General features: G+C 55.1%; 1 protein-coding gene across 2 annotated transcripts in view; it reads left to right on the forward strand.

Annotated features, from left to right (window-relative positions):
• DNAH17 (dynein axonemal heavy chain 17) overlaps window positions 1-26348 on the forward strand; it is a gene marked incomplete at its 5' end in the record, with an annotated part of 109903 nt that overhangs the window by 26880 nt on the left and 56675 nt on the right. For both annotated transcript variants that reach the window (XM_079725332.1, XM_079725333.1), the window contains 21 exons: window positions 1726-1908; window positions 4494-4748; window positions 6289-6458; window positions 6987-7209; window positions 8851-8967; window positions 9063-9149; window positions 10560-10712; window positions 13673-13921; window positions 15599-15721; window positions 16629-16976; window positions 17076-17167; window positions 17564-17690; window positions 18474-18626; window positions 19971-20096; window positions 20238-20345; window positions 21287-21418; window positions 21751-21911; window positions 22522-22678; window positions 23762-23866; window positions 25483-25640; window positions 26104-26242. In XM_079725332.1, the coding sequence (XP_079581458.1) occupies window positions 1726-1908; window positions 4494-4748; window positions 6289-6458; window positions 6987-7209; window positions 8851-8967; window positions 9063-9149; window positions 10560-10712; window positions 13673-13921; window positions 15599-15721; window positions 16629-16976; window positions 17076-17167; window positions 17564-17690; window positions 18474-18626; window positions 19971-20096; window positions 20238-20345; window positions 21287-21418; window positions 21751-21911; window positions 22522-22678; window positions 23762-23866; window positions 25483-25640; window positions 26104-26242 (3366 nt within the window). The remainder of the gene's footprint in view (window positions 1-1725; window positions 1909-4493; window positions 4749-6288; window positions 6459-6986; window positions 7210-8850; window positions 8968-9062; window positions 9150-10559; window positions 10713-13672; window positions 13922-15598; window positions 15722-16628; window positions 16977-17075; window positions 17168-17563; window positions 17691-18473; window positions 18627-19970; window positions 20097-20237; window positions 20346-21286; window positions 21419-21750; window positions 21912-22521; window positions 22679-23761; window positions 23867-25482; window positions 25641-26103; window positions 26243-26348) is intronic.

Here is a 26348-nt window from a genome sequence, read left to right on the forward strand (position 1 = left end):
TACAAATGAACAGACTTATTAAAGTCTTCCCAGGGTGACCAACTCATCCCGATTTTAAACCTGAAAGTCCTGTGTCCCGGGACCCTGCTCAGTCCCAGGTGCTCGGGACCTCTGGTCCTTAAATATGCTGCAGCGTAAGTGGGCTATAGCACACCTACAGGGATCTGAGTTGTCCTGTGCTGCTGCCAGGTGAGGAAAAGCAGGTACCACTGCCCCCTCCTTATGCTGACTGGGGGTGGGAGGTGCCCTCCTATCGGCAACATCAGCCATCAACTCACTCAGCCCTCTGCTGAATTGAGTAGAAGCTTAAACCAGGTCAGCACAGTGGGTTTGCTGGTTAATGGCATCCCAGCCTGTTCTCCAAGAACTATTCCCTGCCCATGTCCTTTTCACTACAGTGGTTCCCAAGTGATTTTGAATACTGCCAGGAGGGCAAGATGAAAGACACTCTCCCCCCTGAGCCTACCCGCAGGAAAGGATGGTGGGCACCGCAGTCAGATGCCCTTACACAAGCGGCAGAGGGCGGTTGTCCCCAGAAAATCACAGACCCCAGATTCTGTTGATGAAAGTAGTCGGCATTACCAACTGTTAAGTCTCACCAAGCAAGGCACAGTGACACGGTGTCAGCAATGAAGGTAGCTAATTTATAGTAAACTTATAAACTAATTTATCACTACAGAGAGAGGAGAGTCACAATCAAAAGCATGATGAGACCCTGATAACAAAGCATCCTCAAAACATCCCAGGGAGTCCCCGTATTTGCAAGTGACCAAGCAGCGGGAGCGGACCCCTGAGTCAGAGGATTTAGAAAAGTCTGGTCCCCTGAGTTTGTGACAACTGACCTCTCCCACTTAGCAACTCACTCAGGCACTAGTGCAGACCACCCCCCCTCAGTCATAGAACCAGGGGTCTCTCAAGCCAGCCACCCACAGGGCCAGCATGGGACTACGTTTGCAGGAAGATCAGTGGCCGGGGAGCAGGTCCCGAGGCCACCCCTGGGCCTTGGCCTGCACTTTGAGACTCGCCGGTATGTTGGGCGAGCCTCTACCCTGTCCCCTTACACATGAGGCTGCACCTCAGCCTTGCAGCCTCACAAGAGGGAGCCTCACAAGAGGGAATAGACAGGTTTATGGCACGTGTGGTTTAGAAACAGAACCTCCAAGGGACATGAGGGCTTGTCCTTTCTGGAGCTCAGAGGAGACCATCCTGCCTGTCTGTGACACTCTCTGCCCCTGCCCCACTGAGCACTGAGGCCACAGCTGCTGACACTTACACCTGAGACAGCCACCACCCACGCGCTCTATGTGTCAGCCATCCCTCTAGTCCTCACGGTAACCCAAAGAGATGGGGACAATGATTGCCTCTGTTCTATAAAGCAGCTATACTCATTTTGTATATTTGGGGAAACTGGGAAGCCGAGGGTCTCACCCAAGGCCACGCAGCTAGACAGTAACAGATATGGGCTTTGATCGGAGGTAACGGGTCTCCTCAGCACTCACGATCACTGCTGTATCCCGCCCTGGACACCCAACCTGTATTTGGCCCGATGGCGTTGCATTTGGTTGTGTAGTTCTCGCTCAAGGGCCCTCAGGAAGTGTGTTCTCTGCAGTGGCCCCAGCCAGCAGGAGTTAGCCATCTACCTTGTCTGGTGCTGGGGTGAACATCTGGGCACTGAAAATGGTTCAGCCGAGGGCAAGGCTTTGACCCCATGACGGCCTGTTTCAGGAGAGCATCGCACCGCTGTTTGAGGTCCACATGGAGCTGGACGAGGATGGGCTGGTCTTCAATCCGTCCCTGGAGGTGGGCGGGGACCAAGGCTTCCTGACGCTGATCGAGAGCCTGGTCACTGACATCTACAATGCAGCCAAGCTCATCCCCAGGCTGGCCAAGGGCAGGATGAGCTACAAGGTCAGTCTGGGCTTGGGATGGCCCCACCCCTTTCCCTGCCACCAGCTGCTACCCCTAATGGGTCCTGAATGTGAAGAGGAGCCCAGAGGCTTCCATTCCATCGGGTTCCCCAGGACGGTGGCCCGGATTTCTCTCTCCACTCCTGAGATCCCGTCTTTCTCCCCAGAGCGGCTTCTCCTCAGTCAACCTGGTTTTCATTCCCCTGACGCCTCCCCACCACCAATAAGACATCAAGTGTGCATCCCCCACCCCATGGCATTTCACTCCCTCCCGTAATTTAAACCCTGTGACCCTCTGAGCATGCAGGCTCTTTGACAAATGTGCCTTGCATGGGCTCCCGCACCCATTTGCCCTGAATGCATTAAACACCTAACGTGCACCTGACACATAAAATGCAGTCAGATCAGATCCTGGGGATGCAAAGGCGTGGGAAATTCAGCCCCACCCCCCGCCAAAGGGAGGTCTGAGAAGGTGTGTTTGTCAGAGCATGGTTTGTGGGGCAGTTAAACAAAAATTGGAAAAGACCTAAATGACCATCAAATACAGGTGTCCTTCAGTAGATTCCAGCCCATCCAGACAAAGGCATCCAGATGAGTCCCAAAAAGGAGCCCGGGATGGAAAGCTGCTCGTGACACGTTTGTTATTAAGTGTTTAAGTTGTGGAACAATGTTTAGAATGTGATTTCATTCGTTTAAACAAAACAAAAGCCTGCCCTCCTATGGATACACTCCAAACTGTTAAGAGTGCTTGCTTCTGGGAAACAGGATGGGGGTGAGGATGGTAGGAGGACAGGGGATGCCAAAGGAACTTTTTATTTTATATGCTTCTGCCTCATTTGAACTTTTTGATAATGGGCGCGTATTATTTGTAATAACAAATATTTACAGCAAGATGCTCTGTGCTATTAGGGACAGAGGTATGTGTGCATACGTGTGCATGTGTGAGTGAATGTAGTGATGTGAGGACATGAGGAAATACCTGGCAAGGTCAAGGACAGCTTCCCAGAGGAGCTGACGTGCGTTCTGAGTCTTGAAGGGTGGAAGGGGATTTCCAGGCAGAGAGAATGTCTTGAGGATTCCTGAGCTGCAGAAAGGTGGTATTTCCGGCCCAAGTGCACGCAGCAAGCTGTTCCACAGCTCAGAATAAAGTGAACTATGTCACCAGTGGTCAGCTCAGGAATAGACCCAACACAGAACTGGACTCCCACGTGTGCTCCAGAATCTGACAGGATGCGCGTCCGGGGCTCCTGCACCCACCCTGGTGTCCTGAGGGGCTTGGCATGATGAACAGGACAGAACAAAGCAGAATAAGGATCCTGGTGATCAGACCAAACCCCAGGCTGTGCACGCCCCGCTCTGGTCTCATTTGTATCCATGAGATTTTAATTTACAGAAGTGACCGAGTGACAACATGGAGAGGTCAGTGCCATTGATAGAAAACGTTAATGTTGCTCACAGTTCCCCTGGAAAGTAGAAGCATGACTGGCTGCTCAGGGTCTCGGGGGAGGCAGCAGGTCTGGTCAGAAAGCAGAAGCAGGACGGAGGGCGAAGCCCAGGCCAGAGGCTTTGCTGGGGTTTCTGCGGGAAGGCAAGACAGGACCAGGGAAACAGCTCGGGGCCAGCCAGTCTGCACATGGGCGGCTCAGGGCTATGGAGGTCGTCTCCAGTTATCTGGTACCTGGCCCTGGGTGATGGGCCAGGCTGGCAAAGGGTTAGTTAGGGTTAGTTAGATAAGGTAGGCGGTTGGGGGATTGGCTGGTTTTCACGTGAAAGGTGTGCTCCCACCCCAGCCCTTTGCTCTCTTAGAATTGGCTGGCCCTCCGAGGGGCAGTCCCTCCCCAGCCAGCAAGATTTTTTAAGATGCCAAAGCTTCTTAAGATACAGGAAATTTTAAAAACATGATTAATACACACCCTCCACCTTGAGATTCTCCAGTTACATAAGACAGTCGCTGCCTTTTCGCTAACACCAGTTTGGGTTGGGTTTTCTGTCACTTGAAACTCAGAACATCTTGTCCAGCCCGGGCCTCCCATGCTCCTACTCTGGCCATCCATGTGGTCTCCACTCAGGTCCTCACACATCTGCTTCCCTCCCAGCACAGGGCCTTTGCATGTGCTTTGTTGCTACTCTTGCTCTTTACCTACAGTCCATCAGCTCTCAGACCACTGGTCACTTCCTCAGGGAGTGTTCCCCAACCTCCTCCCTGTTACACCTGAATGCAAGGGTCAGAGTCAGGATGTCTCGTTTCTGTGATTTTTTTGATGAACATCTGACCCCACTCCTGGGCTGTCTACATCCCCATGAGCCCTGTCGACACCCCTAGGGCCCCCTCCCCCTGCGTGCACACAGCAAATGCTGAGTAACTACTTCATGAATGAAGCCATGTGTGAGACGTCCTGGGGTTTGCCTGGCAAAAGTCACATCCAGTGTATCTTCTCACGGGAGAACATTGCAAACATTGTTTGCAGATGTCCCCACATCCCATCTTGAGAGGTTAGCGACACGCACCAACAGGGAGCCGCTCTCCAGGGCGGGGAGACCACGGGCGAAGCGCTCACCCATCTGCGCCCCTCCTGCCCCTCGCAGACCGACCTGGAAGACATGACCGACCTCATAGAGATGCAGGAGGAGCTGTCCAGCCTGGTCATCAGTGCCATAAATGAGGCTGAGGAGTACCAGGACTCCTTCGAGCGCTACGCCTACCTGTGGATGGACGACCCCCGGGAGGTCATGAAGAGCTTCCTCACCTATGGGCGTGCCATCAGCCCGGAGGACTGGGACCCCCAGGCCGCGGAGACCCTCCCCAAGATGGCGCCTACCCTCGCCCAGTTCCAGCAGCAGGTGCGTGTGAACCTCGCCCACCGGCTTCCTCACCTCCAGACTCCCTGCCGTGGCGGGGCACTGGACTTGATTTAAAACTTGGGTGAACATGTTTTCTACGTTTTTATTTATTTATTTATTTATTTATTTTTGGCTGCATTGGGTCTTCGTTGCTGCGCGTGGGCTTTCTCTAGTTGCGGTGAGCGGGGGCTACTCTTCGTTGTGGTGTGTGGGCTTCTCATTGTTGTGGAGCACGGGCTCTAGGCGCGTGGGCTTCAGTAGTTGTGGCACGTGGGCTCGGTAGTTGTGGCTGGTGGGCTCTAGAGCACGGGCTCAGTAGCTGTGGCGCACGGACTTAGTTGCTCCGCGGCATGTGGGATCTTCCTGGACCAGAGATCGAACCTATGTCCTCTGAATCGGCATGCGGATTCTTAACCACTGCGTCAGCACGGAAGTCCAGGGTGAACATTTTTTAAATGTAAGTTTTATTATAATTCAAGTATGGAGAGACCAACAGATCAGCAGACTCCTGCTGTGAAAAGAGAGGTTGTGACTCACGGCTCCCAAGAGGAGGGGGGCACTCCATGCCATGCAGGGCCAAGTAGAGCCACGCGGGGAGGCACCAGTGTCGGGCAGGAGGCCGAGGGAATGAGGGGAAAGCGTGGCTGAGAGCCTGAACTGTGGTCTTCATGGGGAAGAATGGGCAAGGCGGGGCACGCAGGCTTAGGATGGGCTAGTTTGAATTATTTCAGTGATTCAGGGGCGTACTGGCAGTCCCGGGTTGTCAGGAACCTGGCCCTGGGGTGATTAGGGCAGGTGGACAGTGGCCTGGAGTGTGAGAGCCCCAGAGAGGAGGCGGTTGGGTTGTGAGCTCTGGTTGGTTGTTTGCATATGAAAGGTGTGGTCCTGGGGGGTTGTCTGCCATCTCTAGGACTTAGCCAGCCAGGGGGCAGGGGCAGTCCCTCCAGGGTCAGCGAGGCCCCCAGTACCAGAGCATCAATAATATAGAGCATGATGGGAATTCCCTGGCAGTCTGGTGGTTAGGACTCAGAGCTTTCGCTGCCATAGCCTGGGTTCGATCCCTGGTCAGGGAACTACGATCCCGCAAGACGTGCAATGTGGCCAAAAAAAACAGGATATAGGACATAAGAAAACATAGCGAATTTACAAAACTTCACCTCTTTTCCTGAAGCTCAGTGAGGGTGACCCAGCCACAGGGGAGATGCACATGGGGTGGGGGGACAGCTGGCTGGTGGAGCTTGAGAGCCCGAGGACGTGCAGCAGCATAGATAAGGGATGCCCCATGGGCGCCCGGGACCCCATTCACCCCTTGAAACTTTCAGCCTGCTCTTTTCAGAAGCCCTGCTGGCCTTGCTTGATGACATCCCTTTTTGACAGGCTGTCCCGTGTCGGGGATAGACTGCTGGGCTGCAGGGGACCCCGGGGGTGCTGGGAGAAGGAAACTAGTGCCTCGTAAGGGCCTCCCCCCTACACACGTGCTGTGCTGGCCCCAACCCCTGGCCCTGGCAGCCCGACAGGTGAACGGGGTTGTGTCTTCCAGATCAACTCCTATGAGAAGCTGTATGAGGAGGTGTCCAAGTGCGAGCACACCAAGTGGTTCAACGGCTGGCTGCAGTGTGACTGCCGCCCCTTTAAGCAGGCCCTCCTCAACACCATCAAGCGCTGGAGCCTCATGTTCAAGCGGCACCTGAGCAACCACGTGGTCAACAGGTGGGCACCAGGACCGCTGGCCTGACATTGATCATGCCCCAGAGAGCCATGTGCGAGGCGCACCTGCAGACGACCTTCCATGAAGTGTCGGTTGGACACCTCCTCCCCCAAACTGGGTGGGTGTTGGGGTGAAGGTCAGGCTCAGAGGCCGGCAGCCCCACGGAGGGTGGGTCCCAGCAGGAAGGTGTCACCTGGCAGGGCGTGGAGGCCCTGGTCCCTCGGTCATTGCTTCTTTACTGAGCACTTACCGTGTCTGGGCAAAAGATGCCAAGGAACCCTTCAGGAGCCCTGAGTCGGGCAGGGAAGCCTGGCGTGAAACGTGCGGGTGATACCCGTGCAGTTACAGGTGGGGTCGGGGCCGGGAGGGGCGTGGAGCCAGGAGAGCATGTAATCCAGCTCTTCTGTCCGGGAGGCCCAGCAAAGGCTGCCCTGAGACGTGGCCCCACGCGGGACTCGCCGACCAGTTGAGCCAGTGAGGCACGGCGGTGCTGGGCAGGTACCCATCACAGGCGGCCTCTTGCCCACCAGCCTCGCAGACCAAGAAGCCTTCATGAAAGTCTCCAGGGCGGGCTTGACGAAGCCTCTCAAGGAGGGGGATTATGACGGCCTCGTGGAGGTGATGGGGCATCTGATGAAGGTCAAGGAGAGGCAGACGGCCACCGACAACATGTTTGAGCCCCTGAAGCAGACCATCGAGCTGCTCAAGTCCTATGGGGAGGAGATGCCCGAGGAGACGCACGTGAAGCTTCAGGTAAACAGGCCTGGGGGGCCCCCCCGTGGGAGCTGGAGCTGGAGCTGCGGGCAGGGCCAGAGGAGGGCGGGCTCTTGTGACCCGGAGCCTGCAGGCTAGACCTCCTCTTCTAGACATGGGGTCCCCGTGGAATGGCAGGGTGGAAGGACAGGGCTCTCTGGAGACGAGGGGACGGTGAGGCGGCCTCCAGAAGGGGGGTGGGGCAGTAGCTCTTCCATTTGATTGGCGTTTCAGTGGATAAAAAGTGCCTTCAAGTCGCACACCTCCTCCTGAGTGCAGCAGGAGCCTGGGCACGAGGGATGGAGGACCAAGAATGGGGTCAGCAGAGACCTGACCGGGTGAGGGCGCCCCAGTAGGGCAGTGGGGCAGCTGCTCTGGGAATCCCCCAACCCAGAAGGCCTGCAGCCGTCCCCGTCCCCGCCCCCACGTGGGACAGGTGGGCCACAGCAGGGAGGCTGAAGGGGACTTCCAAAAGCCCAGTGCTTTACAGCTAATGCGCAGAGCGTCAGCTGTCGGTGTCAGAACAGCTGTATGTGCAGCTGGGCTGGGGCGGTGGCAGTGCAGAAGCTGGGTCCTGAAGCCATGGCCCAGCCACCCCCCTGGAGTTTGTCTCCTCCCAGACCCAGCTGCCCCCCCTCCTCTTCTCTGCCCTGGCTCTGAGACTGGTCAAACAGGCCTGACTCCCCCTGCCGGGAGGCACTAACTCCAGCCAGCGCCCGAGACCCCACAGCACAGGGGTGACAGGACTGTGTGTCGACTGTGTGTCCGTGGCCGCGGTGATCTCCGCGGTGATCTCGTGCTGCCCAGGCCCTGCTTTAGAGCACGTTGTATTTTGCCCCAGCTGCCCCGCCCGGGGCTCAGCTAAGGGCCAGGATTCAAGTGTTTGTGGCCGGGCCCCAGGGGCTCCAGGGCCATGGACAGGGCGAGTGGTGAGATAGAAATTCTGACAAACATTTGAGGTGTGTCGCTGCCAACAGACGGTTAGTTAATCGTAGAAGAATGTGAAACAATGTCTATTTGTGGGTAAAGAATTTGGGGGCTGGGCTTTTTTTCTTTAAAATATTTTATAATAAGTACAATATTTGCCCAAGTGTGGAGAACTTGGAAAATACAAAAATTCGTCTGATTGCTAAAGCCATCCTTGCCATGACAAAATCGTAGAAACGGAGGACAGGTTAGTGGCTGCCCAGGTTGGGATGGGGGGCGGTGCTGGGTTACAAGGAGGTAACACAAGACAGTTCCCTCACAGTGATGGACAGCGAGGTATGTGGATCACGGCGGGGGTTATGGGAATCTATACGTGAGATAAAATTGCCTAGGACTGCACACGCCCACGACGCATGCACTCACGCACACACGTGCATGCATGCACACAACACACGCACACATGGATTCAGCTTAAAACACAGGGTGAAAACCGACAAGTTCCATCACCTGCTAACAGAAACGCCCCATTGTCGGATGCCGGTTTGGGTATCAAGCCTCCGCTTTGTGAGATGCCACCACCAGGGGAGGCTGGGGGCAGGCACACAGGACTCTCTGTGCTATTTTTGCAACTCCCCCTGAGTCTGTAATTATTTCACTGTAGAAAATTTTAAAAAGAGCAGGAAAAGGAGTGGTCCTTGGCCTTTGCCTGTGTAGGAACTGCCGGAGCAGTGGACAAACACCAAGAAGCTGGCCATCCAGGTGAAGCAGAACGTGGCACCCTTGCAGGCCAACGAGGTCAGCATCCTGCGACGGAAGTGCCAGCAGTTCGAGGTACCACGGCCTCAGGGGGCGGGGCGGGGCGCAGCATGCACCGCAGCTGGGCCCTGGGGCCGGAGCCTGATGGTTTCCACGTGGTCCTCCTGCAGCTCAAGCAGCACGAGTTCAGAGAGAAGTTCAGGCAAGAAGCCCCATTCAGCTTCAGCGACCCCAACCCCTACAAGTCCCTCAATAAGGTACTTCTGCTTAAGGAGGAGATGGGGTAGTAACTCTGGGGACCCTGATGCTTTCTCATCCTTCTTCAAGCTGTCATTCTCATGAGCCCAGAAACAGGGCCTTGATGGGACTGGGCTCGGGGCCGTACACGTGTGCACGTGTGTGCACATCCTACGAGCCTCACAAACCCACCCTGCGGCTCAGCCCCCTCCCCCTTCTAGGTCCCCAAGTTCAGCAGTTTGCTGTCCCCTCGGGCTTTGCACTCACCCTGCTCCCTGGCACCTTCTTCACCCTGACTCGCCACGTGCAGCCGGTGGCCAAGCCTCACCTGTGTCCCCTGGTTCCCACTGCCCAAGTTCATGGTCAGTGTCCAACGTGCAAGCTCCATGGCCCCGGACCTGGCAGCCCATTCAGGCTCAGGCCCCATGGACTTCCACCTGGCAGGGGCGTTTGGGGTACATGGGGCCTAGGGGGCCCCCAGGAGCACAGGGGGGCACCGCAATGCTCCTGGCACAGTGCTCAGCCCCCACTGTGCCCGGGCCCCAGCCCACACCTCGACCACACTCTGCAGTACCACAGGCGTGAGCGCAAGGGAACCCCAAGATGTCCTTTAGGGCCACCCCACAGTTCCCCCCGAGCCTCTGCTCTTTCGCCTGCTCAGCCTCGAAGCCCACCCTTCCCAGAGGCCAAGATCCTGCCCTTTGTCCATGGGCATTTTCTCAGTCACGCCCCCAGTCCACAGCATAGACGCCACCATTCTCTCCTTCGAGCCTCCCAAGCACTTAGCCATGGATGCAGGCTAGGTTCTTTGAACAGCTCCCCTGTCAAGTCTGTTTAGGAACCATGTCCATGGTGAGAGAGGCCTGCAAGGCAGGGTGCAAACACTCGGGACCCCCCGGTGTACCCAGTCTAGCATGGTACACACTCCACACGAAAGCTTTCGCAGCTGCCCGCACTTAATATCCTACGAGCCTCACAAACCCACCCTGCGGCTCAGCCCCCCATGTGGCTCAGGACGAATCTTTTTTTCCTCCTCAATGCTTATCTAGATTTTTCTAGTTTTCAAAGCCATCAAGCATTACTTATATACATTTTAATACAATACAAATATATACAGTGAGAGAATGGGGGAGATTCTGGGAAGTCAGAAAATGTTAGGAGGAAGTCTGGCGTTCATGCAACGTCCATTAAGAGTCAGTCCTCACACCTGAGCTCGCCGAGATGACCCACCCTCCCATCAGAGGAGAAGCTGGGGGCGGGCCGGGAGGCAGCTGCCCTCCCAGCTGGAAAGTTTGCCGCCACCCTGTGTGCATGGTATTGGCTCTGGCAGCGTGCTGGTGGCTCTGGGCTTCACGGGGACGTGGCGGGGGAGACGGGGAAGGCTCCCCCGAGTCCCGGCACCCTGTTCACCGGCTTCTGCGTGCCCCCAGCAACAAAAGAGCATCGCGGCCATGGAGGGCGTCATGGAAGCTCTATGCAAATCCGGGAGCCTGTTCGAGGTCACAGTCCCAGACTACAAGCAACTCAAGGCTTGTCACAAAGAGGTCCGCCAGCTGAAGGAGCTCTGGGACATGATCACCATGGTGAGGGGGGCGCCAAGCCTCGGGGTGGGATTGGGGGGCGCTCCACGGGCAGCATCCCAGCACCAAGAGGGGGCGCTCCCGTTATCCTTCCGTAACAGCCACCTCTGATGGTTGATGGAGGCAAAAAGAAGAGTAGGAAGCTCACTGCTCCTGGTATCAAGGCTGTGTGTCCGCAGTAGATGTGCACGTGTTCACTCCCCAGTCTCACCTCTTGGCTCCTGTATTTCCAGAGATATTTTAGCTCCTCTCTCTTTTTATTTTTTATTTCATTTTATTTTGTGTTGGAGTATAGTCAATCAAGTGTTGTGTTAGTTGTGTTAGTTTCAGGTGTACAGCAAAGTGGTCCAATTATACACATACATGTATCTATTCTTTTTCACATTCTTTTCCCATTTATCACAGAGTATGGAGAGGAGTCCCCTGTGCTAGACAGTAGCTCCTTGTTGGTTATCTTTTTTTTTTTTTATAGATAATGGCTTAATTTTATTTTTTAAATTTTTTTTTTTGGCCATGCCACAAGGCATGCAGGATGTTAGTTCCCCAACCAGGGATCGAACCCGTGCCCCCTGTAGTGGAAGCACAGAGTCCCAACCACTGGACCGCCAGGGAAGTCCCTGGTTATCTTTGTTTTTTTTTTTAGAGAGAAATTAAAGTATTTATTCCATATACAATTCAGGGTTTTTTTTAACTTTTTATTTTATATTGGAGTATAGCCGATTAACAATGTGGTGGTTTCAGATACGCAGCAAAGCGACTCAGCCATACATATACATGTATCCATTTAATTTGTTTTGTTAATATATTTATTTATTTATTTTTGGCTGCTTTGGATCTTTGTTGCTCTGCGCGGGCTTTCTCTAGTTGCGGCGAGCGGGGGCTACTCTTTGTTACGGTGCGCAGGCTTCTCATTGCGGTGGCTTCTCTTGTTGCGGAGCACGGGCTCTAAGCGCGCGGGCTTCAGTATTCACGGCGCTTGGGCTCAGTAGTTGTGCCTCTCGGGCTCTAGAGCGCAGGCTCAGTAGTTGTGGCACATGGGCTTAGTTGCTCCGCAGCATTTGGAATCTTCCCGGAGCAGGGCTCAAACCCATGTCCCCTGCATTGGCAGGCAGATTCTTAACCACTGCGCCACCAGGGAAGTCCCTACACATATCCATTTTAAATACAGCAGTGTGTACCTGTCAATCCCAAACTCCCAATCTATCCCTCCCCGCTCTTTCCCCCTGGTGACCATATGTTCGCTCTCTGAGTGTGTTACCTCTTCTCTCTTGTGCTCTTGAACGAACTTCAGAGTCTCTGACAAATCCTCCTCCCTCCAAAAGAAAACCCTTACGACTGTAGCTAGAGTTAAATCTACTCCATGAGCTAATTCGGGGAGAATTCCCCTCTTGAGAACCATATTCACTGTCCCCACCCAGGAGCAGGCTCTGTCTTGTCAGTTATCTTATTTTTTTTTTTATTATATCATAGTAAAATGCTGTAAATGTCTTCATCCTGACCATGCTGAATCTACCTATTTCTCACAGAGAGGCGGAAAAAAATCTTTGGAGCCCCAGGCTACCTCACAACCACCCCCAAAGAGAGAGAACCCATCGATGCCTCTCGATGTTTTATTTTTTTCGCAGTTCACTGAATTCAAGTCTCTTTGTGCATGAACGACATTACTGAACAGTCGGTGAAGTCAGAGCAGGATGCTGCACTTTCCCTCGATAAACAACACTTAGCGCAGACTCAAGAATACAGGTTACTTTTCCCAGGAGATAACGATAAGCATTTCTGGTCAGGGTGTTGCAAGAAAATTTCTCCAAAACAAACTAGCCGGGACAATTTTATGATAACAGGATACAGAGCAGCTTAAACCCACCAGAAAGGGCCATCAATTCCTGTGGGGATTAAGGTTTCGAGTCTTGGGATTTGCAAGGTAAATCTCTTGTAAACACCCCAGTTGTTTGTCTTTATCTGACACGGATGTCTGTCAAGACCGCGTCTTTCCACCCCAAGCCTGTCTCAGCAACTTCTGACCCCCTCCAGGACCGGCCCATCCAGCTTCACAGCTGTTCTCAGCCTACCCTGAATTAAAGACTGTGGCTTCACAGGGTTCTGTCTCCACTCTTGGTAGGGTTGTCCCCCAGTAGTGCCTGTGTCTTGTTTCATCCTGTCGTGAGTGAAACATCTTCTAGTGTTTGTTTTGTTTTGTTTTGTTTTTGGGGTACGCAGGCCTCTCACTGTTGTGGCCTCTCCCGTTGCGGAGCACAGGCTCCGGATGTGCAGGCTCAGCGGCCATGGCTCACGGGCCCAGCCGCTCTGCGGCATGTGGGATATTCCCGGACTGGGGCACGAACCCGTGTCCCCTACATCGGCAGGTGGACTCTCAACCACTGCGCCACCAGGGAAGCCCTCTTCTAATGTTTTTAATCAGTCAGTATCAGCTAGGTTACTGTGCAGTGACACACAGCCCTAAAAAAAAAACCCAAAACTGTGTGTAGTTAACCACAGACAGGTATTTCTCGTTCACGCAAAGTCCACACTCCAGTTCCAAGCAACCCTTGGGCAGCTCAATGCACGCATCCACCATTGCCAAGGCAGACGGAGGGAACTGTGGGTCAGGCGTTGGCAACCCAGTGCTTCTGCCCCTAAGTGTCGGGCGTCACCCACATTCCATTGGTCGAGGCAACTTACGTGGCTGCACCAAGAAGTGGGACAGAGCTAGATCCTGGTGAGCAGTGACAGGGCCCACGTTTTGCCAAAATATCTCGTAACTGCTGACTTTTAAGTTGAATCTTTCATGATAGAACTGGGTTGTTGTTGTTTTTTTCCCCTGGTATCCACCCACTTTACCAAGCTCTGTCACTAGTTCTCAAGACTCATTGGATTTTGCTCCCTGAGAGCAATGGCAGGAAGGTGGCACAGGTGCCTTCCTGAACTGTCCCCAGTAAAGGAGACAGTGAGAGTTTCCATCTCAGGTCAACAGCAGCATCGGTGACTGGAAGACCACCAAGTGGAGGAACATCAACGTTGAGCAGATGGACATAGACTGTCAGAAGTTCGCCAAGGATGTGAGGTCCCTGGACAAGGAGATGAAGGGCTGGGATGCCTTCGTGGGGCTGGACGACACCGTGAAGAACATGATCACGTCCCTGCGCGCCGTGAGTGAGCTGCAGAACCCCGCCATCCGGAGCCGCCACTGGCAGCAGCTCATGCAGGCCACCCAGGTACCGCGCGTCAGGGGAGGAGGCCCTGCTCCTTGGGAACTCGCTACAGGATGGGCGGGGCTGATGCTGAGAAAGCCGGCTTTGAGCATGCTCGGGCTCTGCGCTCAGAGGGGCCCCGTTCTGGGTTGGATGCTCTACTGTCACCACGTTGAAGTCCTTAACAATTTTTTAGCAAGGGACCCCATCATTTTCATTTGCACCAGCCCCCTCAAATTATGCAGCCAGTTCTGGTTGTAAGGTGAATGTCCCTGGGGCTCAGGAAGTTTGGGGTGGAGGAATAGCTCCCCGGGTCCCCCATGCGCCACAGGAGCACAGAGTCCTAGCGCCCAAATTTTCCCAGGGATATTCCCCAGTGGGGGGTCACTGGCCTTGACACTCACAGAAGGCAAATAGGAACATCCCCACTGTCAGCAAACATTGAACAAAACTCTGTGGAACGGCTGTTCTGCAGAGGCCCCATGTAGATGCCAAGGATGCAGAGAGACAGAACACGGGCCCTGCTCTCAGGGAAGCAAAGGAAGAAAGAACAGTGTGGGCCACGGTGTTTGGGATGCCGAATGGGATGCTCAGGGGTGGTTCTAGGGGCATCGAGTAGGCAGTCACCTCCATGGCGAGGGAAGGGCAGGAACGGCTTCAGGGACACACGGGATGTGGCCTGGGTCTTGGTGGGGAGAAACAGACGAGCAGAAGGGTTATCCTGAGTGCTGAGACCACTGGCCAGCAGGCTCATGTACCCCATCCAAGGCCTGGGAGAGACCCCCGGGCGGTGATCAACAAGCAACTAAAACGTCCCAGGAACTGGGCATCACCAAGGACTGTTGAGACCCGGGCAGGTATTTTTCCAGCCATGATTGAGAGACGCTCGATTCTATCACTTGATTAAACCAGTTTCCATGGCAGGCTTGGAATCGGGGCCTGGAAATGTCTGTCTATGTGAGCAGCGAGAAGGATTTGAGGACTGGGTGACACCATGAAAATACCTGGTATTGTTACTGGAGTAATAGTACCCGTGACTTGGCCACAACTGTCACTAACACGGCAGCTTCCTGAGGTGGTGGATCAGGTCCTGCGACTGCTGTAACAAAGCCCCACACCATGGGGGACTTAAAACCACAGAAGTGTACTCTTCCCTGGCTCGGGAGGCCAAAACGCTGAAATCAAGGTGTCGGCAGGACCGGGATCCCTCTGGCAGTCTAGGCGAGGGCCCTTCCCTGCCTCTTCCAGCTTCCGGTGGCCCCAGGCGATCCTTGGCTTGTGGCCGCATCCCTCCAATCCCTGACTCAGTGGTCACGTGGGCTCTTCTGCATTTCACATCTCCCTCCCCTTTCTCTGATGAAAACACCTGTCATCAGATTTAGGTTCCGTGCAGTTGATCCAGGACGATTTCATCTCAAGATCCTTAACAGCTGCAAAGACTCTATTTCCAAATAAGGTCACATTGTGAGGTCCAGGTGGACATGAATTTGGGGGGGACACTACTCAATCCCCTATCAGTGGACTCTGCTGTTACCAGTTTTACAGGGAGGAGAGGCGAGGCCTGGAGAAGTCACAGAGCTTCCAATGCCCCCGCCATGGCCTGGGTTCCTCCCTCCCCTGCCTCTCCATGAAGGACAAAGCTGTCCCTCAACTGGAGAACATGTGACCTTACGTGGAATGTGCCTATTTTTTTTCCCGTAGGTGAAATTTGAAATGTCAGGTGAGACCACCCTGGCGGATTTACTCCAGCTGAACCTACATAAATACGAGGACGAGGTCCGAAACATCGTAGACAAGGCTGTGAAAGAGTCTGGCATGGAAAAGGTATCCTTTGTTGACAGCAGAGTGCGTTTTGTAGGGGATGATTCTGAACCCGATCCACCTGCCTGACCCTGCTGAACTCTCCTCTCCTACGAAGCCCCCTCATTTGTGGTCCATCCTGCCTCTGCCTTCTGAGAAGCTGAAGGGGGGGAGAGGGCAGGAGGGCTGGCGATCAGCCAGTACCTGGGGCAGTTCCAGGACACAGGGAAACTCTGGATGACTCCTTTGCAATTCAGACCTCTCTCCTCCCCTGTTTTTTGAGTTTGAATTGTCACATTTTGGCTTTCTTTTTTTAACAGACTTATTGAGCTCTAAATCACATACCATACCATTCACCCATTTAAAGTGTACAATTCAATGGCTTTTAGCATATTTACAGATATGTGCAACCATCACATATTAGGATTAGTCAATTTTAGAACATTTTCATCTCCTCAAAAAGCAATGAAACCCAGATGCTTTAGCTATGACCCCCCCATCTTCTCATACCCCCCACCCCAGCTCTAAGCAACCACTAACCCACTTTCTGTTTCTGTAGGTTTGCCTTTTCTGGACATTTCATATAAATGGAAACATATAATATGTGGGCTTCAGTGTCTGGCTTCTTTCACTAAGCATGTTTTCAAGTTTCCTTAATGTTGTAGCATGTGCCTGTGCTTCATTCTTTTGTATGGCCAAATAATATTTCATTATATGAATACACCACATTTTGTTGATCTGTTCATCCATTGAGGGACATTTGGGTTGTTTCCATCTGTTGGCCATTGTAAATAACATTGGCATGAACATTTTGGCTTTCTGAAAAGCCCCTCCTTTCTGAAGGGGTTCCTTCCATGTTCTAGGAAATTCTGGGTCCTTTTCAGCCCCTCATACCAGACACTTGCTGACCCGATTTCTGTTCCCCCAAAAGGTGCTGAAAGCCCTAGATAGTACCTGGTCCACCATGGAGTTTGAGCACGAACGGCACCCGCGGACAGGCACCATGATGCTCAAGTCGGATGAGGTGCTGGTGGAGACACTGGAGGACAGCCAGGTGCAGCTGCAGAACCTGATGATGTCCAAGTACCTGTCCCACTTCCTGAAGGAGGTGACGAGCTGGCAGCAGAAGCTGTCCACAGCGGACTCGGTCATCTCCATCTGGTTCGAGGTCCAGAGAACCTGGAGCCACCTGGAGAGCATCTTCATTGGTTCCGAAGACATCCGCGCCCAGCTGCCGGAGGACTCCAAACACTTTGATGACATCGACCAGGAGTTCAAGGTGAGCACAGCTCTCTCGCTCCTGCCTGGGCAGTTTCAAAAATGGCTCCGTTGGAGAAAATGGGCTCCTGATGCCATGGTGGTCCCTTTCTCTTCCCAGGCCTTGATGGAGGAGGCGGTGAAAACACCCAACGTGGTCGAAGCCACCAACAAACCTGGTCTCTATAACAAACTTGAGAACCTGAAGAAGAGGTGGGTCCCACACTGTCCAGGGGAGGGGCTTCACTGTGGCAGAAACCCGAGTCATGCGCCCCTTGTTGGCCAGGATGGGGAAAGCCCCAGGTTGTGGGTTAACACATCCCCTTCCTCAGAGTGCAAGCTCTCAGGCCACATCCTGCCACGCCGGCCACAGAGCAGGCCTTCAGCCTCAGGAGAAGCATTGACTGCAGAGATTAAACTATACCCCATCATACCTGGGGACACCCACCAGGTCAGGGGCTAGCAGAGAACAAGTGTGGAAGATTTGAATCAAACTGGAGCTGTGAACAGCCTGGGCGTCTCTGGGGCTGTCCGTCTAGCGCGTGGAAGGGTGGGCTGGAAAATACCCTCTGCTGAGCAGGACTCAGCAGCCTTGTTTCCTCCCCCAAGGTTGGCCGTGTGTGAAAAGGCCTTGGCCGACTATTTAGAGACAAAAAGACTGGCTTTCCCAAGGTTCTACTTTGTCTCCTCAGCCGACCTCCTGGACATTCTCTCCAATGGAAATGACCCCGTGGAGGTAGGTGGGCCCCTGGCATTGTGAAGAGAGGCCGACCTCAGGTGCGGCCTCCAGGCTCCAGGCAGGTCCCTGCTTGGCTCCATGTCCAGGTGGCCCTGGGATGTTGGAGGAGTGTCCACAGGTGTCCCCGTGGCACCTCCACGAGGTCATCCACACCTGAAACCACCCAGAGGCTGGGCCATGACAGAAAGACCTGGGACTGGTCTCAGACCCTGCGCTTCCCTCCCCGAGCCTCATCCGCGTCCTCTGGAAAATGGGTGAGATGCCCGTTTCTGAGAGACACGCCCGCTCATCCTAATACATCCCAGCCGCCAGGAAGAAAAGGTCCCTTGAGGTTCCTCTTCTAAAAGAAAAGGTCCCTTGAGGTTCCTCTTCTAAAAGAAAGGAGGGTTAGCTACCCCGGCGAAGGGAAGTGACTGTATCTTATTTTAAATCATGAAGTTCCAGACGCACAAGAAAGTAGCCACAGGGTGGCCCACAATTTAGGTTCTGAGCGTCTGACCTAGGGACGCGGGTCCCATGCCCGGGACAGAACCTTCTCAAGGAAAAGAAATCTTCAGGAACAGACATTCGGAAGGGTCCGCCTGAGAGCAGTTTTTGCCATTTGTTGGCTAAGTGCGTTCAGTCAACATCCCAGAGGCGGGGGTGGGGGGGTGGGGGGGAGTATAAGCCAAAAAAAAAAAGATGCTTAAAACCACCCGAGGAAGACCCAGGCTGCGTGTCTCCCGCCTTTGCACCCCTTGGCTGCAAAATCCAGTGATCCCCCCGCCCCGCCCAATCCAGGTGAGCCGCCACCTGTCCAAGCTCTTTGACAGCCTGTGTAAACTGAAGTTCCGCCTCGACGCCGACGGGAAGCCGCTCAGGTTTGGCCTGGGCATGTACAGCAAGGAGGACGAGTACGTGGACTTTGACCGGGACTGTGACCTCTCGGGGCAGGTGCGTGCGTGTGCGGACGGACGCCCCCGCCCCCACCCAGGACAACAGTGCAGCGTGTATAGGGCCACACGGCCTCAGACAGGCTGTCACCCCCAGCCTGGGACCACCCCTCTCTCCTCTTCCCTCTGCCTCTCAGAACAAATGCTTAAGGGGCTTCTCTATAGAATTTCCAGCACAGCCTTACCCACACAGTATGAGGTGCATTGTGAGGGAAAAAAAAGAAGAGAAAGGAGGGGAGGGAGGGGGAGAAAAGGTGTATTAATGCCACTGAGTCTTTATTATTTTATTTATTATTATTAACACCAAGGGGTTAGTGTTAGCGGCACCCGCCCCCCGCTTTGAAGGGGGCCACACACACCTGAACCAACCAGTTCTCATCCCTGCTCAGCATAAGGGGCTTTACTGCTTTGATTTAGCAGAGGGGTCCCTTTACCTTGGGCAGCCCGGCCCCCTTTCCAGCTTCCCCCCACCCCAGGAGGCTGCTCCCTTCTGCTGACAGCAAGCTTCCTGGCTGCCCTCCACACCCCCCGTCCCCCAATCTCTTTGCCCAAGTATTGATCAAGCCTCCCAGTCAATCTTGACATTAGCCTAAGCAAAATGTAATTCAGAGGTAAGTCAGCTTGGGGGGTAAAAATCTCACGCAAGAAAACCCGAGCTCCCACAACGTGAATTCAGAGAACCTGGCCAGATGGGGTTGGCGGGCCGGTGGCAGGATCCAGTCCTCAGTTTGTTCAGATGCTTCCCACACGTAACTGCTTACAGACATAAGCACGTACTACAGCGAGCTCTGCCTGCACTGACTTTGTAGTTTAAAAGAAAAATCAACCCAATTATCTCATTTGGGTATTTTCCCCCCGGTTGCAGTTAGCTGAAGTTTTGTATTTTAAGATAACACAGAAGGCTCGTCAGCAGGTTTGTCCACATGACAATCTAAGACCCTGAGATGATGCACCTGGGGAGCTAGTGGGGGCTCCACTAGTAAGGGACACGGGGCAGCAGGGCTGGGGAGACAGGCCCCGCGTCTCTGCACATCAGCACCACTTCATAGGGTCAGACATAGACTATCTTCTCCTCTTGATTTTTCTCTGGTTTCCCCTCCCTTCTCTGTGTAGAAACAGTTAATGCACACGAATGCCCAATGCAACTAGTTTTGCGGGTACAGCTGGGCTTGCTGACCACATTTTTCAAGCTGGTCATTCTTACTGCTCTGAAAACCTGGCTATTTCTACCCCTGGGATGATGAGGAGGAGGATGACAAATGGTCATTTAATTTTTAAATGACAAAGCAAGCCATCAGAATGAGCTGTGCTCACCCCTCTCTGGTCCCTGTGGCTCCGTCCCCAGGTGGAGGTCTGGCTGAACCGGGTGTTGGACAGGATGTGCGCCACACTCCGCCACAAGATCCCAGAAGCCGTGGTGACCTACGAGGAGAAGCCAAGGGAGCAGTGGATCTTTGACTACCCTGCCCAGGTCTGAGGCTGGGTGAACGGAGCTCATCTGTCCTGGGTTAGCCACAGTGGGTGGAGAACAGCCACCTTACTGATGTGAACTCTTCTGTCACACTGAACGATGCTCACGTTGGCGGGGGGCCGGGGGCCGCTCTGTTTTCAGGTTGCGCTCTCGTGCACCCAGATCTGGTGGACAACCGAGGTGGGCCTGGCGTTTGCCAGGCTGGAGGAAGGCTACGAAAACGCCATCAAAGATTACAACAAGAAACAGGTGTGTGCCCCCAGCCCATGTCCATCCAAAGCTTCTTGCTCTGAGGTGCCCCCTTGTGCCACTGCCATTTCTGTGGGTCAAAAGCAACCAAATACTGGCACCCCCCAACATCCTTCTGCCTGAGAGTAACTGCTTTAGAAGTACATGACTTTAATTCTCTCATTTTTAAATTAATTTATTTATTTATTTTTGGCTGTGTTGGGTCTTCGTTTCTGTGCGAGGGCTTTCTCTAGTTGCAGCAAGTGGAGGCCACTTTTTTTTTTTTTTTTTTTTTTGCGGTATGTGGGCCTCTCACTGTTGTGGCCTCTCCCGTTGCGGAGCACAGGCTCCAGACGCGCAGGCTCAACGGCCATGGCTCACGGGCCCAGCCGCTCCGCGGCATGTGGGATCTTCCCAGACCGGGGCACGAACCCGTGTCCCCTGCATCGGCAGGCGGACTCTCAACCACTGCGCCACCAGGGAAGCCCTGGGGGCCACTTTTGATTCAACTTTTTAAAAGATTCTTGGTTAGAAATTTAGAAACTAAAGATAACTTTTAAAATAAAAGCGAAAGCAACCAAAAACCCCACCACCCATATATAACCCCGTCAACAAATTCTTATCTAACATTCTAATCTTTTCGTGTGCATATAATCGATTCCTAGGCAAAGATACATAAACTGTCCACACAGCTTTAAAATCCTGGTTTTACATAAAGTCCGCCATCTTTCACGGCATCCGATCTTCTTCTACACCATTTGTAGTGGCTCCTTGATATTCCGTGTGGGGACCTGTTCCCCAGCGTTCCCCACCCCCAGTTGGGGGACAGCGAGAGCTTCTTTCTGTGTCTCGTTGTTGTGAACAAGAGCACGGGGGTCTTCCCTACCCAACCGTGGGGGACCCCCCAGCCCGGAGTGTGCCCCGCGATCGGTGTCCCAGCCGAGGCGCCTTCTCTCCTGCAGATCAGTCAGCTGAATGCGCTCATTACCCTGCTCATCGGAAACCTCAGCGCCGGGGACAGGGTGAAGGTCACGACCATCTGTACCATCGACGTCCACGCCCGGGACGTGGTCGCCAAGATGATCACTGCCAAGGCACGGGCGCCGGGAAGGGCCGGGAACCCCGCGGGGGGCTGGTGCCTGGGACCCCAGCGCACGCCCCCATCCCAGTTATCGCTGCTTCCTCCTGGGTTGAGGGAGGTGGGCGACATGACTCCAGGTAGCGGCTACCGCCTCCTGCATCCCTTCTCTCAGCCCTGGTAAGCGACTGGCCAAGCAGCCCAATCAGGGGTGCCCACGGTTCAGTGAGACTCAGTGGCGCACGGAGTTAGGCTTGACGTGGGCACCACGGGAGGGGCTGGAAGCCGGGGAGTAGTACCCCCAGGGCAGGGGCCAGCAGGAGGCACACCGGCCTGCCCCTCCCGCAGGTGGAGAGCGCCCAGGCCTTCACCTGGCAGTCCCAGCTGCGGCACCGCTGGGATGAGGAGAAGAAGCACTGCTTTGCCAACATCTGCGATGCCCAGATCCAGTACTCGTACGAGTACCTGGGCAACACTCCACGGCTGGTCATCACCCCGCTCACCGACAGGTGAGGACGCACCGGCCACCTTCCTGCCTGGCCCTGAGCAGTGCAGCGGGGGACTCACACTGTTCTCTGGGCCCTTCCCCGTGAGTCCTCGTGCTGTCAGACCCGAACGTGCCCTGCTGAGGCTGACGGGTCTGGGCATTTGGGTCAGATTCAGTCCTGCTACCAGCCAGGCACCCAGACTCGGGGGCCATGATCTTATTCCCTCCCTCCGACACTGGCTGTATGGCCTTGGGGGTGTTGCTCAGCCTGTCTGAGGACCTGCGCAGTGGGGACGTTACTTTATAAATCCTCAGCAGCTCGTTGAGGGTCAAGCGAGTCATTTAACAGCAAAAAGCACTCAGACCAGCAGCTGCTCAGAGCGAACCGTCAGTGCCTGTGAAGTGACTGTTAGGTTAGGCAGGGAGCCCTCCTCTAACGCCCTGGTGGGTACAGCCCCCACGTGGCATCCACCCCGGCAAGACGGTGTCTGCTCTTTGGTGACATCACAAGCGCTTCCCACCGGCTCCCTTTGGTGCCTCCTTGGGGCTTGGGGGGTGTCACTGAACCACAGTGAAAGAAAGCGGGCGGCTGTGGGGTTGCCGCCCGCGAGGTGATCGGAGGTCCTTTGCAGGTGCTATATAACCTTGACCCAGTCCCTCCACCTGATCATGGGCGGAGCCCCCTCTGGCCCCGCCGGAACTGGCAAGACAGAGACAACCAAGGACCTGGGCAGAGCCCTGGGCACCATGGTCTACGTCTTCAACTGCTCCAAGCAGATGGACTACAAGGTACGCATCCCAGGCCCCCCTGTCCCCAGGGAGGACCACCCACGGCCCCTCCCTCAGAAGGCACAGCCTCCTCGCCCCAAGTGAGCTCTAGATGTGTGGACACTGCAGGCCGGACCCAGGCAGGAGGCACCAGCTCCCCAGTTTGCTGACGGCGTCCACCAGACGGACAGACGGAGTAGTGGTGCCCCCACTGGCGGCCTTGGCCCTCCTGGGAGGCTGGGCCTCTGCAGCATGACCAGCGTGTCTGGTAGAGGCTCTCAGGGTGGGCACAAGCATCCCCAAACGTCCTGCTTCCCCCGGGGAGGTAACCCCTCCCAACCTACATTCCAAGCTTGTCCCCGGCAATTGGGGGCACCAGACAGAGTGAGCACCTTTGAGAGCTTGGGGGGCGGGGTAGCATGAGGGGCGGGTATAGGGTAGGGGCCGCGTCCTAGCGGTCACTGGACACTTTGCAGTACAGCCACAGCTCTCAAAGGGCCCGGAAGAAAGGTGACCATGGAGGTCAGGTCAAAGCAGCCCCTGGGGGCCGGGGGGACACTGAGATCAGGAGCTCGGGCCTGCAGGGGGCCTCCCTGCCCCACGCCCATCGGAGCCCCACAGTCCAGGGGACCCCATCTTGAGGCTGAGGGTGGGGACAGCTGCCCCTTCTGACTCAAGGCCACAGCCCACACTGGCCTTCTGTGTTTTAGTAAAGTGAAATCTGAAGCTGGATCCTCCCAGAAGGAATCCTGTATATAAACGTTGAAGAATCATCCTGATTATCCAGCTGGGGCCTGCTGTCCATCCCCCTACCTTAGAGGGAAGCCCCCTCTCTTGTGTGCTGGTGGAAAATGCAAGGGCTGAACTTTACACAAACTCACTTATCTGAGCCCAGGCAAAGCCCCCATGCCAGGGAGGGTCTGGGCTCTTCCTGGCACCCAGCCCCGGGCAGGATTAACCCTCCCAGGGAGAGAACGTCCTGCCTCTAGACTTCTGAGGGCCCCAAAGTTCCCAAGCCGGACCCTCAGCCAGGGGGCTGATAGGGCAGGTAGGGGCTCCTGGCAGGGCTCTCCACATGTGCTTCTCCCATCTCACCCTTTCTAGTCCTGTGGCAATATCTATAAGGGCCTGGCCCAGACTGGAGCCTGGGGCTGCTTCGATGAGTTTAATCGAATCTCCGTGGAGGTCTTGTCTGTGATCGCCGTACAGGTAGGGCCCACGTGGTCTCTGGGTCACGTACGGGAACTCACTGCCCTGATGGCTTGGGGCTCGTCAGCTTTCCTGTAGGCTCAGGTCAGCCTCACTGAGTTGGGGGTGTGGCACAAAGGTGAGCGGGACCCCAGCCCTGTCCTTCAGGGGCCCACAGTCTGGTGGGGCCCACAGAAGGGAAACAGTAAGGATCAGGCCCAATGTCACATATGTAACTGAATACAGACGAGGAGATAATCAGTTTTGCCTAGGGGACCAGGACAGAGAGGGCTTTGTCTCAATTACCAATGGAGCTGGGCATTGGAGGATGTCTAGGAGTTTATCAGTTAGACAAGGGCGCTGGGAGGGAGAGAAGGAGGAAATGAGCCTGAGTAGTTTGGGAACACCCATGACAGAGCGCAGGACTGCCTAGTTCTGGGCTTTATTTGAACTCTCTGTGCCTTCATCTTCTAATCTGTAGAATGAGTTTGCTGGCAGGATTAGGGGTGAGTGCAGGTAGCTGGCCTCCTCCACTGTTGTTTCCCCACCTCGGCATAGACATGGAACTATCCCCAAGCCCTGGGGCTGGAGGCCAGTACGGCAAAGAGAGGACGAGGGCAACCAGCGCCCCCTGGACCCATGGGCAATGCTGACGGCTGCCTTGGGGACCCCTGCCCCCAAAGTCAGTGCACAGACCCCAGGATAATTACATAGAGCTCTGTTGACTCAGATGGAGGAGCAGGAACTGGAACGGAACATTAGGAGAGGCTCCATGTGGAGGGGAGGGGTCCCACCGCCAGCCCCTGCCCTGCTGGGTTGTGAGCAGCAGGCTGCAGACCAGTCTGAGAGGGAAGTCCTGGACAACTAGGCGTGCGCTTTGCTCCAAAGCCCCAAGCCCCTAGGTCAGGGCTTAAACTGTGGCTGCAGGGCGCCCTCCAGTGGTGACATGGAGGTTTGCAGCTGCTCAGCACCACCGAGGGTCAAAGGCAGCATATGGTCCCTGAATTCAGATTTCACCTGGGGCTGACTTTCTGATGTGGGGATGGCTACCAATCAGCCCTCCCACGGGTCACACTGCCTGAGCAGGAACGGGACACACAGAACAGCTAGGGGGTGGAACGCCACTCAGTAATATCCAGGAACAGCCACAATCTGGAGGAATCCCCAGGGCGTCTCGCTGAGTGACCAAAGCCCGTCTCAGATGACACACTGTACCATCCCGCTTACTAACGTTCACGAAAGACAGAATCACAGAAACGGGAGAGGATGAGTGGTTGCAGGGGGTCGGGGAGGGCAGGCTGGGAGAACGGTGGGGGTGGCTATAGAGGGTGACAACACCTGAGGTCACAGAGATGTCCCATCATCTCCACGTTGCTGTCCTGGTGGTGATGCTGCACTACGGTCACCCTTGGGGGGCGCCGGGGAGGGGCCCATGGGATCCCCTCCACGTTCGTTCTTACAACTGCATGTGAATCTACAGTTGTATCAAAGTTTAAGGTTTAATTTTAAAAAAGAAAAAGAAATCAGGAAGGTCCTCTGCAAATTCACAGCCACACGCTTTAGCACAAACGAAGATCTGTCCAGCCCGTCGAAGGTGGTCATTCCCACGTGAATGCGTCTGTGTACCCACTGTTTAGGTAAAATGTATCCAAGATGCAATTCGGGCCAAGAAAGAAACGTTTAATTTCCTGGGAGAGATGATAAGCCTCATCCCCACCGTTGGCCTCTTCATCACCATGAACCCCGGGTACGCCGGACGTGCGGAGCTGCCCGAGAACTTAAAGGCCTTGTTCAGGTGTGTGGTGGGCGGGGATGGCATGAGGAAGTGCCCAGGAGGGGGCTGCGGAGGGCAGAGGGCGAGGCCGACCAGAGGGGGCTGTGGGAGAGGAGTCTGGAGACGAGGCCCGAGTGAGAGGGACCAGCCAGCCAGGGCCTCTGACACCTGCGGTGGAGGTCCCGTTTCAGGCACAACCGGCCAGTGAGGGAGCACAGGGCTCAGGTGAGTCTCAGAGGAGTTGAGTTAAAGGGATGCAGGGCCTGGAGACGCCCCTGTGCGGGGTGTAGGAGGAACAAGTGAGGTGGGGAGCAGCGCCAGGCGGCGGGAGGGGGCCTGGGAACCCGGCTCCGCGCCTAGACTCTCAGCCAGTGACGCTGTGCTCCTCCTGGCAGGTGAGGTGTGCCCCGAGGTGACCAGGGGCAGGTGGGGGCATGGTTGGAAGAGGGGGAGAAGCCAAGGCAGACCCCTCTGACCCCCTCAGGCCCTGCGCCATGGTGGTCCCCGACTTTGAACTGATATGCGAGATCATGCTGGTGTCTGAGGGCTTTCTGGAGGCCCGCCTTCTGGCCAGGAAGTTCATCACGCTCTACACCTTGTGCAAAGAGCTGCTGTCAAAGCAGGTGTGTGACAGCGTCCTGGGCCCGCAGAGCTGGGGTCGGGAGGGGTTACAAACGCAGGTGGCCCACATGCCTCCCAGGCAGCCTGGTGGAGCCTCCACACGTCCTA

This window comes from Hyperoodon ampullatus, assembly GCF_949752795.1.
Source record: "Hyperoodon ampullatus genome assembly, chromosome: 19".
NCBI lineage: Eukaryota > Metazoa > Chordata > Mammalia > Artiodactyla > Ziphiidae > Hyperoodon > Hyperoodon ampullatus.